This window comes from Plecotus auritus, assembly GCF_963455305.1.
Source record: "Plecotus auritus genome assembly, chromosome: 7".
In the NCBI taxonomy this organism is placed as follows: Eukaryota; Metazoa; Chordata; class Mammalia; order Chiroptera; family Vespertilionidae; genus Plecotus; species Plecotus auritus.
Genome location: NC_137774.1, coordinates 132,707,304 through 132,723,722, shown reverse-complemented (window position 1 = coordinate 132,723,722; position 16,419 = coordinate 132,707,304). Strand labels below are relative to the sequence as shown.

The 16,419-nt window shown below is 42.7% G+C and overlaps 1 protein-coding gene across 1 annotated transcript in view; it reads right to left on the bottom strand.

Annotated features, from left to right (window-relative positions):
* Positions 1 to 16,419, bottom strand: part of SERINC5 (serine incorporator 5) — a 101,487-nt gene that overhangs the window by 32,353 nt on the left and 52,715 nt on the right. The window contains exon 3 of the mRNA XM_080680193.1: positions 154 to 332. Coding sequence (XP_080536319.1) covers positions 154 to 332 — 179 coding nt within the window. The remainder of the gene's footprint in view (positions 1 to 153; positions 333 to 16,419) is intronic.

Here is a 16,419-nt window from a genome sequence, read left to right as displayed (position 1 = left end):
CACTGTGCGGTGACAAGTATTAGGTCCCACCTTCCCTAAAAGCAGGGTCAGCAATTTAAGCAGGAGGGAGAGCAGTCAGAGGCCCAATGATTACAAGTGGTCCTAGATTACGTTCTGAATAGAAGACCAGGGAAGCGAATTCTGGAGACTTGCCCATTGTGAATGTAGGCTCTGCAGCTTTTGCTGTTGTTGATATTTAAGGTCAGGAGGCAGAAGATGAAGAAGAAACAGGCCATTCCAAAGCAGACTCTATACACCGCAGAATACCCCACCAGCTTCTCACAGGTGTCACCAGCTTTAATGCCTTTACAAATGTCTTCGTAAAAAGGAATCTGAGGAAAAAGAGAAAACATCATCTGTTAGAACGGGGTAAAGGGGCTGTTGTGAAGTGCTCCTTCAGCTACACGTCCAAGTCCAATGTGGAATGCACAAACACTGGGAAGAAGGCCCTCTTCCGAAGGCTTTTTCTTAGTTTCCTCTGAGTCTTTTTTAAAATATCCAGTGCTCATGATGTACCACTCAGCCTGTACTTACCCCAAATGAATGTGGAAATCCAGCATCAGAATTTTTAAAAATTACACTTGTAATACATAGATATATTTTTCTTGAAATGCATAAATGTATTGCATAAAAAGTGAGAGACTTCTTTCATTCCCACCCCAAAATGTCCTCTCCTCGGGAGAGTTAACAATTAGGTGAATATTTTTATTAGTTTACATACATAAATGTGTGTGTATATATGTATGTATACACACCCCATACTTATACATAGCACATACATACATGTATAGCGACATATACATTTCTCTCTCTCTCTTTCTCTTTCTCTCTCACGCACACACAGCTTTATTAATAAGTAAAAGAGTATATATATTATTCTGTAACATTTTTTTCCTAACTAACAATAAGCTGTGGAGGTCCACTGATCGTGCTAGGGAGGGCTCTTGTTTTCCTATTACAAACGCTGATTCAGTAACACTGCTGTGCATGACTCATGGCACATGTGCCATTATTTATGTAGAATAGACTCCAGATCCACAAATGGAATCAGTGAGTCAAGTAGTATCTACATTTTAAAATTTGAAGAGATAAAGTCAAATCACACTTTCAAAGGCTGCACCAGTTTATATCCCACCAGAACTACCTGAGCCTGCTCAGGTTCCCAACCTGAACACCCGATTTAAAGGCAAAAAACAGCCCTAGCTGGTTTGGCTCAGTGGATAGAGCATCAGCCTGCAGACTGAAGGGTCCCGGGTTTGATTCTGGTCAGGGGCACATGCTCAGGTTTCGGGCTCGGTCCCCAGTAGGGGGCGTGGCATGCAGGGGGCGGCTGATTCTCTCTCATCATTGATGTTTCTATATCTCTCTCCCTCTCCCTTGCTCTCTGAAATCAATAAAAATATATTTTTAAAAAACAAAATAAAATAAAGGTAAAAAACACTATCCGGTCTCAATGTCCATTTTCCTCATTACTAGTAAGGTTCACTTCTTTTCATAAATTCATGGCCATCTGTATTTTTCTTTGTGAATTGGCTGTTAAGTTTTTTCTTGATCCACTGGAGCTAGTTATGCATATTCATCTTCTGATGAATGTTGGCAATGGTTTATTCTAGCCCCATTAGAAGGTTTCAAAGTAAAACCTATTCATATTATCAGAACTGAAATCTTATATAACGAGAACAAGAAGTACATTTCTATGAACATTGAACATTGAGGATTTAGTCAGTGATTTAAGAACTTATTTATCAACATCAAAGCTGAACACTCTTCAGAACAGAAAAAAAAAAGTTGAAAACACAGTATAGCTGTAATTCACAAGACAAAAGATGACAAAGAGGAAAAAAAAATGACACAAGCTGGAGATAAAATTGAAGCATGGTAATTTAGATCTTAAAGAAACACTAATAACTGAGGCTATTAAGATTTCCACAAACAAAAGGAAGACTAAACTTTTTGAGTTCATCTTCCTGCCTATGGATTCTCTCACCTCAGAAAAGGCCTGCAGCCACGACTATACCTGAATCTCAAACCCATTTTTTCCTAAACAAAACATATTTTTCAAAACTACTGCCTCAGGCAAAAATGCATGAAAAGATTTCATAAAGAAATGTCAAACGTTTTGTAGTCAGCATTTTTTTTTTTATATCAGGGCAAGATGTAAATGCATAAAAAGACACTACTGTATTTTTGACCAGGCTATCAAACAAAGTAGCACACATGGAGGGTTGCCAGAATGTCTAGTTAAATTTAAATTTCAGATAAACAATGACTAATTGTTTTATTTGTACAGGATTTATTGCTGTATAGTATTCATTCAAATCTTTTGTTCCCTCCCTTCTCTCTTCCACTCTCTCAGCAAAGCTAATTTCTCACACACACCTCAACCACCTGCAACACTTTCATCTACACCAGCCCATCTTTCACCTCTAGCTCTTATCCACCTCCTGCCTCAAACCAACTTCTCTCCTTCTTCTAAAATCCATTTTAAGAAGCATGCTAATGCCAGGAGGCATGAGCTCCTATTCAATCATCCCCCACAAATGCCCTCCCGTGTTGATTCCCAGAGGCCCTTAGGCTCATCAAAGGGTGAGTATGTGGCATGGCATATTTCATCCAAAATAAAAGTAGGTAAACAACCCCTTGCTCCAAATACTAAGGCCTGCTTTATGCTCTGTGGGTGACTCAGTCATTTAGCTTTCAGTAAGTAGTGAGAACTTTTAGGCAAAGAACCTCGAGTTGAACAAGCTGGCAGGATTTAGCAAGGGGAATTTACTCTGATTAAATATTTGCTGTTCCAAACTCCATCCCAGTTTTGGAAGAAGAAAACATACATCACACACAGATTCCACACCATGGGGTGAAGGGGCTGGGCGGGCCTGCTAAGGGTGTTGCTTCTGAAACATGCCTCTGGGCATCCAAGAACACTGCATCTGTTGTTTCTGTACAGACCTGAGGGCCAGTGGCTTCCTCCCAACCCTAAAGGCAATCAAACTGAAAGCCACAAATTATCAGCAAGAATAAACAGCTCACTTCCAACCCTAACTCCACCACTAACTTGGGCAAGTTACACACCTTCCTGAGCCTCAATGTCCCTTCTCATACTATGAAATACTACTGCCACCCTGTATATCTGAAACTAATTAGACTGGACAACCGGATGACCTTCCAGACGTCCTTCCGGACGAAGCCGTGGCTGCGAGGGCCAAGCCCCTTGCACAAATTTCGTGCATCGGGCCTCTAGTATAAAATAATATCGAATGCTAGCTATAATTGAAAAATAAAATAATTTAAAGAAAGAATATTGCCACCCACCTCATGAAGTTGCCCTGAGAATTAAATCAGTTCATCTTTGTCCTTGCCATAGTTCCTAATCCATAAAACCCATTAAATAAACCTTCTTAATTCTTAAGTATTACTTTTTTTGTAAAAAGAACTTGGAGAAGGGAGCCAGGCACCTGACATGAACCACTGACTGACTGGTTGATGCATTCAGATTTTCACATCGCGGGAAATGAGCATCTCAGAACTTCACAGATGCTCTCTTCACTTTCCCAAAGGATTCATATTGAAAGATACAGTATTCACATACTTGTCTTATGAAGACCTAGTCACCACCCAAATTATGAAAGAGATGTTCAAAACATCAACACAAGAATTAAATTCAGCCCGGCCGGTGTGGATCAGTGGTTGAGTGTCGACCTATGAACCAGGTCACAGTTCGAGTCAGGGCACATGCTTAGGTTTCGGGCTCCATCCCCAATGGAGAACGTGCAGGAGGCAGCCGATCAGTGATTCTTTCTCATCACTGATGTTTCTATCTCTCCCTCTCCCTTCCCTCAGAAATCAATAAAAATGTGGGGATAGGAGAAAATCCACATAATTTGTATACATAGGAGAAATCAGAGTTAGGCCCCATAACCAACTTTTATCTCAGGCAAATAAATATGGAAATGGAGAAGAGAAAGATGACAATCATGTTCCCATAATATCAACGTATCATTTGGGAGAGATGAGAATATGGTATATTAACAAAGTCAACGATTCTTACATTCCATTATATCAAATTTCTAGGGCACTGAATGAAACTAAGATGCAAAGAAAGCTTTGGGCAGCTCAGCATGAGTAATGTCATAAAAACTAGAAGAACTAGATCTGCATGTTCTGTTTAATATTCCTTATTTTAAATTGAGTTTCAGAACCAAGAGCCTCTCCCAGTCTGTCTGCCTCCCCTCTTTCTGATATCCTACTTGTCCTCAAACTTTCTAAGACAATACATTTTTCTCTGTGGGTCCATGAGAGTGAGGTCTGTCTGTTACCCACCAATGGGCAGAAGCTGTGAAATGGGAATGCTATCATCAGCTTCCATCCTCCCGCAGACAGCTTCTAGGTAACCAACCCTCATTTCTCAATAACATTATCTTTGAGGCCCTTTGTGGGACGTGAAGACTATTTAAAAAACAGTAACAACCCATCCTTGCTTCTCTTTTGTGTGGGTTTCTAAACATTTTTAAGAGAAAAGTCTACATTGTGTCATTAATAAAACCATAGGATAACAAAAATTCCTCACGCTGGTTTTATTTGACCCTGACACTGAAATCAGGAACGTAATGCCCCCACACAGTTGCTCCTCCCAATCGTGGAAGCATGCCCCTCCACGGTGGGGATCAAACAGCCACAATATGATTAGACAGTCAGAACACAATTCTAATCAAACTTGAAATAACAAGCTTTCATTCTGAACAAAACAATTCACCGCGGATGGACTCATTATGGTGATGAGAAGGGCTCTTCCACAGAAGGGGACCAGGGATCAGCTAATGTCAGCCTCTGTTCTGAGAATTAGGTAACATCAAAGGTGGAATGCACGAAGAAGAACCACACCACTTACTGATCTTGAAGGAGAACTGAGTCAATTTCAATGAAAACGTATGAACTGTTCAAAGAGGCAACAGCACTGGGGACTGGAGGCCATGGAATGGATAGATCCTGTCTGCTGATTTGATGTGGCCTATGGAGGTGTGGGCTTTGTTTTAGCTAAAAAATATGGTCATTCCCCACTCCCACCCCCACCCACAGAGCCTATGGTTTAATGAAGGACATTGTGCTGCACTGAAAGAAACAAGGCCTGCTGAAGGATGCCACTTAAACAGAGATGCTGAGGTTTCTATAACAGGAGGACTGAATGTCTCAACAGACAAAGCTTTCTATGTATTTGGACCACTTAAACAAAAGTCAGTGAGCCCCAAATCAGCTCTTTTCATGAATGTCTAAGCATGGCATCCAGTGGTGTCGTATGTGCAAATTCAACGATGTGCCATGACTGTCTTCTGTAAATAATGTTTTAAACCCAGTGAAATTATTATGTACTATACATTACATAATACACTTGAACATATATATGCAAGAGTTTGATCATTCACATCTGCTGTATTACAGGTATTATTCTAGGTTGTGGAGATATAAGCAGTGAATAAAACAAGTTAAGAAAGTCCATGCTAACAGGGAGCTAACTTTTAGTGAAATGCTATAACCGCAAAACCATGTGTGCTCTACTTCATGGATACTTCAAGCATTTTCATGGTTAATTTTCTCTATTCATTATTTTTCACCATAGGTGGGGCATGAGAATCTAATATACCCCAAAAGATTAGACTCCATTACCTTTAACCTCATGATTCTGGTACTGAGGACAAAAACATGTCAGGCATTTAAGTTTCTGGCCCAGCATCTTTCCCATTTTACCATTTACTAGACTTAGAATTGAGGGTACCCAGGAACAAGGAAACTAGAATACCCACACTTATTTTCTCCATTCCTACTTCTTCCTGACCACCAAAAGGTTTGGTTTGGCTACATATGTAGAATACTAGTTATCTATACCTGAGAATGATCTCAAAAGGCCACATAGAATAAGACATACATACTGTTAAACACATCATGCTAAACTTATTGCTACATTATTCTTGCCTAATCCACCCAGTATGTGGTTCACGCAGCCCAGTTATCTGCAATTTAAGCAAATATTCTGGTATCCTCAGCACAAAGCTTAGGCCATTGAAGTTCCCCCTGTGTTGAGAAGAGGAAAATTCAACTGCATATGACACGCACAGAGCCACTGAAGATCTAACACAGGACTCAGCAAATGACAGCTCCTGCTTATGTAAATCAAGTTTTATTGGAACACAGCCATGCTCATTTGTTGGCACATTGTTTTGGCTGCTTATGCGCTACAATGGCAGAGTTAAGCAGTTGCTAGAGACCACATGGCCCTCAAAGCCAAAAATGTTTTGTAGCTAGCTCTTCACAGGACAAGTTTGCCCACCCCTGGACCACCAGGAAGACTAGCTGAGAAGTTGTGAAGAACTGCTGAAGTATAAATTAGCATCTCAAAGGCAAATGACAACTGGTGATAACTTACTCTACAGATCAAAAGCCAAAGGACCAGCAGAGAGCACAGCAGCTCATTTGGATGCCTTCTGAGAGTCCCAACACCCAGCCCGGCCTTCTCCACCCCTCAGACTCCTCCAGAGGGCTCAATGCTGTCCTGTTCCCAACTGGAAATTGTGTTTAAGAATCCAACCATTTGTCTCCCACATTTTAAAAAATATATCTTTATTGATTTCAGAGAGGAAGGGAGGAGAGAGAGAGAAACATCAATAATGAGTGAGAATCATCGATCAGTTGCATACCCCATACTGGGGATCAAGCCCAAAACCCAGGCATGTGCCCTGACCAGGGAATCAAACCATGACCTCCTGGCTCATAGGTTGACAGACACTCAACCACTGAGCCATGCCGGCTGGGCTCCACATGTCATTTTGAAAGCAGCAAATTAAGTTTTTAATTTCTCTGCCTGTATAAACAGTTTTTTGGAAGGGGTGTGGAGGGAATGGGGGAAGACATGCTTGTAAGTGCCAATGCTTTTTTTGTGGGTCAGAGCCCTCAACAGCTCTAACAGAAAAAGGTCCTCACATCTGTTATGCAAACAGCCTGTGGAACCAAAAATAAAACCCACACTGATGAAAGCCGGCATGTCAAGAGATAATTGTAGACTTATTTTAAGACTGTAGAAACAGCCTCACTGAAATTTAAAAACCACACCCCAAAATAATCAACCCCCTTGGGATTAAGCTCAGCTCTGCTTTAGAGAGGTGTAACACACTCCATTCCCTTTTAAAAATCTCCCACCTCACCTCAGCCCCCAGACTCCAGACAAAGAAGGGGAGTAAGCATTCTTGAGTTCTAATATGACCCAACGGTCAACAGAGTGATAGTTGAGCTGACACCACTGTCTCCTATAGTCTCCAAAGCAGTTCTCATATTTTTAGTTTTCAAACACAACTGTGTACACACCCAGTCTAACTTTGAGGACTCTTTCTGTATATACAGGGTGGGGCAAAAGTAGTTTTACTAGTACAGTTCTGAGTACATGAAACACAGTTTATTCTTGTATTATTATTAATTACTGTATTATTTTCTGTCCAAACAACAGTAAACCTACTTTTGCCCTACCCTGTACTTACCACACTGTTCTCATTTTCAACTGAGGTCTTGTTCCCTAAGAACAAAGACTATGTGCTACTCAGACCCACATCCCTGTTCTCGACCCATTCCCTCGGCGCCTAGACAGCCACATAAACTGACACCAAGCTGCAGTAAAAGGAAAGAGAGCATATATTTCAAAGGTACTGTTGAAAGGAGAATGGGCAGCTGGTGCTCAAAAACCCAAGCTCCTCGATAATTTGCAAATGGGGTCTTTTACAGGTAAAAGTTATGAGTAAGGGGTTCAGGTTGTGGACTGTGTTGATTGGTCAGTTATAGGGTTCCAAGGTTTTCCTCATCTAATTTATTTCTCCCCTGGCATCACCTTGTCATTCTGTTTGGGCTCAAGAGGTCTTCCTGTTTCCAAACAAACCAGAGTTCTGCAACCCATCCTGGGACTGTAAGTCAGTTCTGTTACCTTCAGAGCAGAAAAACAGATCAATCCATCTTGAGCTTAAAGGGCCACATCCTTTCCTTATATCACACAATATATTGCCTGAAACCTGTTTTACAGGAAGATCTCCAGGCTCCTGGACATGGCTGTATTCTTTCTTAATCCTATATAATAAAGAGGTAATATGCAAATTGACCACCATGCCCTCGCACAAGATGCGCTCCCATGTGGTCACAAGATGGCCGCCACAAGATGGCCAGCAGGGAAGGCAGTTAGGGGTGACCAGGCCAGCAGGGGAGGGCAGTTGGGGGGGACCCAGGCCGGCAGGGGAGGGCAGTTGGGGGTGACCAGGCCTGCAGGGGAGCGGTTAGGGAGTGATCAGACTGGCAGGCAAAAGCAGTTAGGGGCAATCAGGCAGGCAGGCAGGTGAGTGGTTGGGAGCCAGCAGTCCTGGATTGTGAGAGGGATGTCCGACTGCTGGTTTAGGCCCGATCCCTATGGGCCTAAACCGGCAGTAAGACATCCCCCAAGGGGTCCCAGATTGGAGAGGGTGCAGGCTGGGCTGAGGGACACCCCTCTCCAGTGCATGAATTCCGTGTACCGGGCCTCTAGTCTTTAAATAGAAATCATGACAGCCAGCTCTGGGGGCAAAAGGCATTTTTCTTTTCATTTTTTAAGTCCTTCTAGCTGGGCTAGTAATCAAATCAACAGAGGCAGATTAAAGGAGAAAGTATAGGAAGTCTATTATATGAATGTATATTCGGGGGCCATAAGAATAGAGACCCAAAGTACTGCTGGGTAAAAAAATAAAATAAAATAAATAATAATAATAATAGAAAAAAAACAAAGTACTGCTGGGTAGCTGAGATTTATATGCCATTTCCAAGCTAAGAAGACAGCTGGGTAGGAAAGGCATGTCCATGGCGAAGGAAAAGCAAATGTGTGGTGAGCAAATGTTTGGTGACATCTCTGTGTGAATGGCCCTCCTGGAACAGATCCTCCATCTAAACTCCTTCTAGGCAGCAAAGGGGGAAAGGTATTTTCTGAGTCTTTTGTTTCCCAATACTCAACCAGCTTAAAATCAATACCCCAAAAGCCATATCTTGGGGGTGGCAAACACGGCTTCCCTTCACAGCAGAGCTAATTTAACACGTTTGACTAGAAGTCAAATCTGAGTAATTTTTATAATTCGTTATTGTTTTTCATCCCAGCATCTTGCACCTCACAGGGTGCTTGGTATCTGCCAGGAAGGAAGGAAGGAAAAGAGGGAGGGAGGGAGGGAGGAAGGAAGGGAGGGAGGGAGGGCGGGAAGAGGGATGAGTTACATGATTTAAAAGTTTTTTTAAAACATGAACTCGGATTACAGTTTACCCAACTAACCATCACCTACTTTTAAACTCTGTGTAAAGTATCAAGACTCAACTAGTCACAATATTTGTGTTTCCTGCTCCCAAGCTTTCTGAGGCTGCTGTCACTTAGTTCATTGTGTGTTGTGGCATTTGTCCATTCCCTCTGGGCCATGTCTGTAACGATAAACTGTTCATTTCTAACTGTACACACTTGTCTGTCCTATTTATCTGCAGAGCACTCCAAGGCCCCATCTGAGGACAGTTGCTTAACAGATGCTTTTGATGATGACAGAAAAAAAGGGTTAGGAAAACTTCAGTTCTCACATCTTATCTTTCTCCCCCTCCCACAGCCAGACACATCCTGAAACAGAGATCCTGTTAATGTCTGATGCGCCTCACCCCCACCCCAGACCCCCAAATGCTTTGGGTAATGGATCCTGCAGACCAAGGACAATAACTATTGTTTCTTGTTTTCGGGCTCCTGGCAAGCTCATTATTGCTGGACAAGGATCAAATCTCTTTGTCTTTGGTTCAAACTCAAAAAAAAAGAAAAGAAAAGAAAATGAAAAAAACCCAACTCACAGTGGGATATCCATTAGTTCAAATCCCTGCCTGTAGCACAAAACTATTTCCCACCATCATTACCCAGAATTCACTAGTGTGGAGGGTGAAGCCCCTGCAATGAGAAAAGCCAAGGATGGGAGTGTTGCAGGAACTCTCTTTTCTCCCACAGGCATTATGTCTAGATGGAATTTAAACCAAAGATAGAATTGTTTGGAAACCCAGGAGGATTGAAGAGGTGGAATCTTCCCACAGGGAAACTCTGATTAGGCCACAATGAGAACCTTCCCTCCGTGTTCTACAGGGACCTTGAAATCGGATGGCCCAAACCCACCTTTAACCTCACTGTTACACTTGACACATGGAAGGAGAACAACGAACTCAGATGCTGTTCAGAAAGAGAACTTTTGAAAGGCATTCTATCTTGACTGAATTTTAAAACAATGCTCCAGAATCAAAGAACTGGGTTAACAATATATACATGTTTGCTAATTTGATGCTTGCTCTAACATAAAAACATAAAACACCAGCTAAAAATGGAGAATTCTGCTCTAGAGTTCAACGTTCTATAGCAACACCTGGTCCTAGGTCTCAGGTACACTGTTCTCTGAATGCTCAACCAGTCAACACCAAACCCAAAACAAGAGCCCGACTTTCCCGCTTCAGCCTAAACACCTACCATTCTGTGCTGGGACAAACTACATGGTGTTCTGGATCAAAGTGGAATATTTTTCACTCCTGATGCTTGGTTACTTTAAAAAGGTGATTACATCAAACACAACTTTAAGGCAGGTTCTATTTTACATGTAAAGCCACCAAATAAATAAACTCCGGATTTGTGGTTGCCCCTATTTTCTACCAGACTGAGTCAGTCGTCCCTTGAGCCCAGCTTTTGGCCTTCACCACAGGAAGGAGGTGGGGTGGGGGAGGGAGGGGTGTGGGGGGGGGGGGGGGAAGATAAGCTAAGAAAGCTGCCAAAGGTGCCAGGTGGTACTGTTCCCAGAAGAAATACTTAACTCACCAACTCTAGAAGAAAGATTAGGAATCGGGCGGAAGGATAGTTTTTCTGTTACTTCTATGAACATCTGCACAGCAACCAAACCTAGTCATACAGGCAGAAAAAGCAGCAGTCCTGCGTTCTAATGCCATCTCTACCTCGTGTCAGAGCCTCAGACAAGCCCACTCTTCATGCCTGTCAAATGAGGGGGTTGGTTCATATTATGACTAGATTCTCCCACTTTAATAAGCTAACACTCTATTCAAATTATACTCTAAGGGAGATCATTGTTTTATCTGCTTAACAGTGCATGATATTTGCTATCTTTTCACAGGGCAGACACTTAGCATAAATGTGAGTTGTGTCCATTTTTTATTTTTTTTATTTAACTAGATCCTTAGTAACTCTGTTTTATATATTTTTTTAATCCTCCATGACTAGCACAGAGAGGGCTTTCCCACAAACAATACTTACTCTAATGCAGATATATACATATATAGACTAACCAAAGCCAGAAACTAAAGAGCTACCCCAAGAAAGCAAGAGAATGAGAGGGGTGGGGGGACTTTTTAAGGCTCAGGCACAGAGGAGATGACCACTTCAGTCTGGGTGATGAATAACAAGATGTGAGTGTGGCCTTGGGACTAGAATATCTACCATCAATCTCCTGACTCACTTTCATTTACTTTCACATAATCTGATATTACTATTGCTATTATACATTAGTTTCCCATCACTGCATCTCCCCCTTCCTCCTTCTGGTGAAGACAATGAAACATGTGGCAGTGACAATGACTGAGAAATACAGACCAAAAGAAAGTTTATATGTCATCCCTAGGGTATGAAAACACAGAGCGGACTTTCTGAATAAATAGAGAAAAATCCTTTAAGCCATCTACTTTTATTCAAAGGGCCTAAATCCAGTTAGCAGCCTCAATAGCAACCCCCTTTTCCACTTCCCTGGGAAATGTTGGACTTCATGATGAATGTAGAGACTGTGATTAGAATATGTGCTTAAGATTTTAATGGGGGTGAAATGGGCTAGTAAGCCAGGACAAGAGAAATAGGGAAACTGAGACGGTTAAACAGCAGTTTGCAGCCATTTAGTAAGTCCTATCTTCCCTACACCAAGGACACTTAAGAGTAAATAGTTTGGCTCTGGCTGGTGTGGCTCAGCTGGTTGGGCATCATCCCATGCACCAAAAGTTTGCAGGTTTGATTCCCAGTCAGGGCACATGCCCGGGTTTCAGGTTCAATCCCCGGTAGGGAGCATTTAGGAGGCAGCTGATTGTTCTCATATTGATGTTCCTCTTTCTCTTTCTCTCCCTCTCTCTAAAAATTAATAAAAATGTATTTTTTAAAAAAGAGTAAATAGTTTGGCCTTCTCTTCTCCAACCAGAGGGTAAATAGCAGTAGCTTAAATCACCCTACTCAGGGAGATAGATAGCGGAAATCCAATTAGTGCCATTTGTCAACCACACCCAAAGACAGAGGAAGTTAAGGGAATAAATCTCATTTTGGCACATCAGTATAAAGCTGATAAATATATTAGAGATCCTTCCCTAAAACCTCACCTAAATACCTGCCTTTAAAATGCCTCAAAACTAAGGCCCCAGCCCAACCGGGGTGGCTCAATGGTTGAGTGCTAATCCATGAACCCCCTAAACTTATCCCCAAGACCCCCTTTTCTCTGACATCTTAGTGAGCCAAAGCAGCCCAGCCTAGGCTCATTTCCCCACCTAGTCCCTCTTGGATTATCCTTGCTACACTCTCCTCAGCTTTAATAAATGTCTTCTAATATTCACCTGTACTCATGTTGTGAAATTTTTCCTACACGAAGTCAAGAACCCACACACCACTGGCCAGCCCTAAACAGATCCCCTCAGGGCCAGGTCCCTTTTCCAGTAACAGGGAGAGGGGTAGGTGATGGATTTAACTTGGGGAAGGAGGGGTCTTGTTTAGATTCAAGTTGAGGTCCCACCGCCACCCTACATTAGTCCTGACGTTGAGTGGTCCATAGAGCCCAGTACACCACAGTGATCAGGACAATTTCTAAACAGTTACTTGGATAAATATGCCAGATCCCAGCATGCAAAGGGGTAGACTAGTTATAACCGAGAACGGTTTCTGAGGTCTCGGCCTGGGGTTATGCATGTAGATTGGCACACACCACTCGAGCACACTGAGCTACTACTGCCTACCAGGATGGGTGAGATAGAGCCCTGTCTATTTTGACACTTATAGCCTTTCAAAAACTTGTGAACTCAAAGCATTTAAGTTATTTCAGGAGTTGCAAATTCAAATGCCTTTGGGGTATTGCCTGGAGGTGAGGGTGTGGAGAGGGGGGGAGACTAGGGTTAGGGGCAAGTAAGGGGAGTTGGGGGGAAGATGTGAGATAGGCTATAAGCAAGCATCTGGGAATGGGGCCTTTGGTGAACTATATAGCAGGTTAGCCCTGCTAAAGGCAGCCCAATTTATTTATTTATTTTTATTGCCCAAACAAAAGCCCATAGGCTAATTCACAACTCCTAGGCTAAGAGAGTTCCAAGTTTAACTGAAATTGCAGGTGTGGCACTGGCTAATGGGTGGGGCTAGGGGCTGGGACTCTAAAGGGCAGGCATGCTTACTTTCATTAAGCCCAGGGAGAGAATGGAATTCAGGAGCTACTTTGAAGACTCAGAGGAAACTTCAGTCCTGAGTCCCCCTCTTATCTGCATCCTGTCAGGTCTTATCCAATGTTCCTTTGAAGCCCACTCTACCCTGCAACATTATCACCCTGGGCTGCAAAGAACCAATAAGCGTTTTCATCCAAAGAGAGAATAATAACACAGGAATGCAGTTTCCACATTGCCACTCACTCAAAGGAAAACTGACCCAGACCAGGCAGAGCAGAAAATAATGTGTCAAGTAAAACATGTTTCCTAAAGAGATCACGTAAGATTAGAAAGAAAGCATAATGCATTCTAAAACCATTGAGAGAACAAGAAAAAGATGGCTATAAAAATAAATATCTTAGCCAAGTCGATGTGGCTCAGTGGCTGAGTATTTTTTTAAATAAATCTTTATTGTTCAGATTATTACAATTGTTCCTCTTTCCCCCCCCCCATAGCTCCCCTCCACCCGGTTCCCACCTCACCCTCTGCCCTTACCCACCCCCCACTGTCTTCATCCATAGGTGTACGATTTTTGTCCAGTCTCTTCCCACACCCCCCACACCCCTTTCCCGCCCCCCCCCCAGAATTGTCAGTCCACTCCCTTTCTATGCCCCTGATTCTAATATATTCACCAGTTTATTCTGTTCATCAGATTTTTTATTCACTTGATTTTTAGATTCACTTGTTGATAGATATGTATTTGTTGTTCATAATTTTTATCTTTACTTTTTTCTTCTTCCTCTTCTTTAAGAATACCTTTCAGCCAAAACCGGTTTGGCTCAATGGATAGAGCGTCGGCCTGCAGACTGAAGGGTCCCGGGTTCGATTCCGGTCAAGGGCATGTACCTTGGTTGTGGGCACATCCCCAGTAGGAGGTGTGCAGGAGGCAGCTGATCGATGTTTCTCTCTCATCGATGTTTCTAACTCCCTATCCCTCTCCCTTCCTCTCTGTAAAATATCAATAAAATATATTTAAAAAAAAAAAAAAAAAAGAATACCTTTCAGCATTTCATATAATACTGGTTTGGTGGTGATGAACTCCTTCAACTTTTTCTTATCTGTGAAGCTCTTTATCTGCCCTTCAATTCTGAAGGATAGCTTTGCTGGGTAGAGTAATCTTGGTTGTAGGTTCCTGCTTTTCATCACTTTGAATATTTCTTGCCACTCCCATCTGGCCTGCATAGTTTCTGTTGATAAATCAGCTGGCAATTGTATGGGTGCTCCCTTGTAGGTAACTAACTGTTTTTCTCTTGCTGCTTTTAATATTCTCTCTTTGTCTTTTGCTCTTAACCCATAAACCAGGAGGTCATGGTTTGATTCCCGGTCAGGACACATGTCGGGATTGCCAGCTCGATCCCGAGTAGTGGGTGTGCAGGAGGCAGCTGATCAATGATTCTCTCTCCTCATTGATGTTTCTATCTCTCGCTCCCTTTCCCTTCCTCTCTGAAATCAATAAAAATACATTTTAAAAATAAATAAATAAACAAGCAAACAAGCAAACAAACAAACATCTTAGTGGCCTCTTTTCCCATTACAAGGAATAATTCTTCAAATTTTAAATTTAAAATAGACATACAATACAGGGGGGAGGGAGGACAGTCTTCCGCATTGTGGAAGATGTATTTTGGCGGAAACCGGTTTGGCTCAGAGGATAGAGCGTCAGCCTGGGGACAGAAAGGTTCCAGGTTCAATTCCGGTCAAAGGCATGTACCTTGGTTGCGGGCACGTCCCCAGTAGGGGGTGTGCAGGAGGCAGCTGATCGATGTTTCTAACTCTCTATCCCTCTCCCTTCCTCTCTGTAAAAAATCAATAAAATATATTATAAAAAAAAAGATGTATTTTGGTTCTGAAAAAATTAAAACGTGGAGATTGAGCCATCTCAGACACCACCTATTACCCATCTCAATGAATCAGAGCAGCCCGGGCACCGAGTGAAACGTGGATGAGGAAAATGGATCTAAGATGCTTCAGGTTAGGAACATGCAAGGCTCCTCCCACCTGGGCCTGGCATACTGACCTCGCAGGGAAGAAGGTCTGAGGGCCACATGGGTCACCTGTCCTTCCCTTGGTTCTAGGGGCCCCTCTTCCACAGAAAACAAGGAGTCCTTTCTCCTCCCTCCCAAAATGCCCGTGTAGCTTCCCAGGGTGCCCCAAACTCAAATGGAGAAGTTACATCTTGATTTAGTGGTGTAAGTCGGGAGGCCTAAATCCCTCACTCATTTTTTATTTTTATTTTTTGGCATTCTAAGTTCTAAAATGGATTTTTGATCCCTAGCATCAAATATTGCAAGACTGTACTGCCTGAATGACATGGTAACAAACATGAATGACTTGCAATCAAATGGGGAGATGGAGGAAATGCTCCAGGAGACAAAATCACACCCTATTCAACCAGAACAGCAGCGCTGTCTCTGAGCCAAAGCTCTCACAGGAAAGAGGAGCGCCCCTAGTGGGAAGAAGCAGGGCGAAGTTTGGCCCAGCAGCTCCTTGTAGCTCCCTCTTGCTCAAACTTAAACAGAGCACATTCTGAAACCAAGACAAAAACTGAAAATAAGTGAAAAGGCTGCTGCCCTCATATTCTTAACTCATATAACAAAGGCCCATGTGGCTTTGGACAGAGACCTGTCCATGGCACATGAATGCTGGGTGGGAGGCAATTGCACACTCCCTTCCGGCCTGTTAAAAGCATACATGCTTTTTCCTCCTCCCATCACAACTCAAACATTCCCACAGGCCAACAATGAGGGGGCGAGGACTTCAGCAGAAGCCCAGTGTGCTTCCCCATAAGGGGATCTTTCAACACCCACCCTCAAGCACCGCCTGAGGATGAGGTCAGACTCTATTCTATAGGCCATGAAACAAGCTGACTTTGTGATCAGCTGGCCAGCCCTCCTGTGAGGCCCTAAAGATGGAAAAGGATTG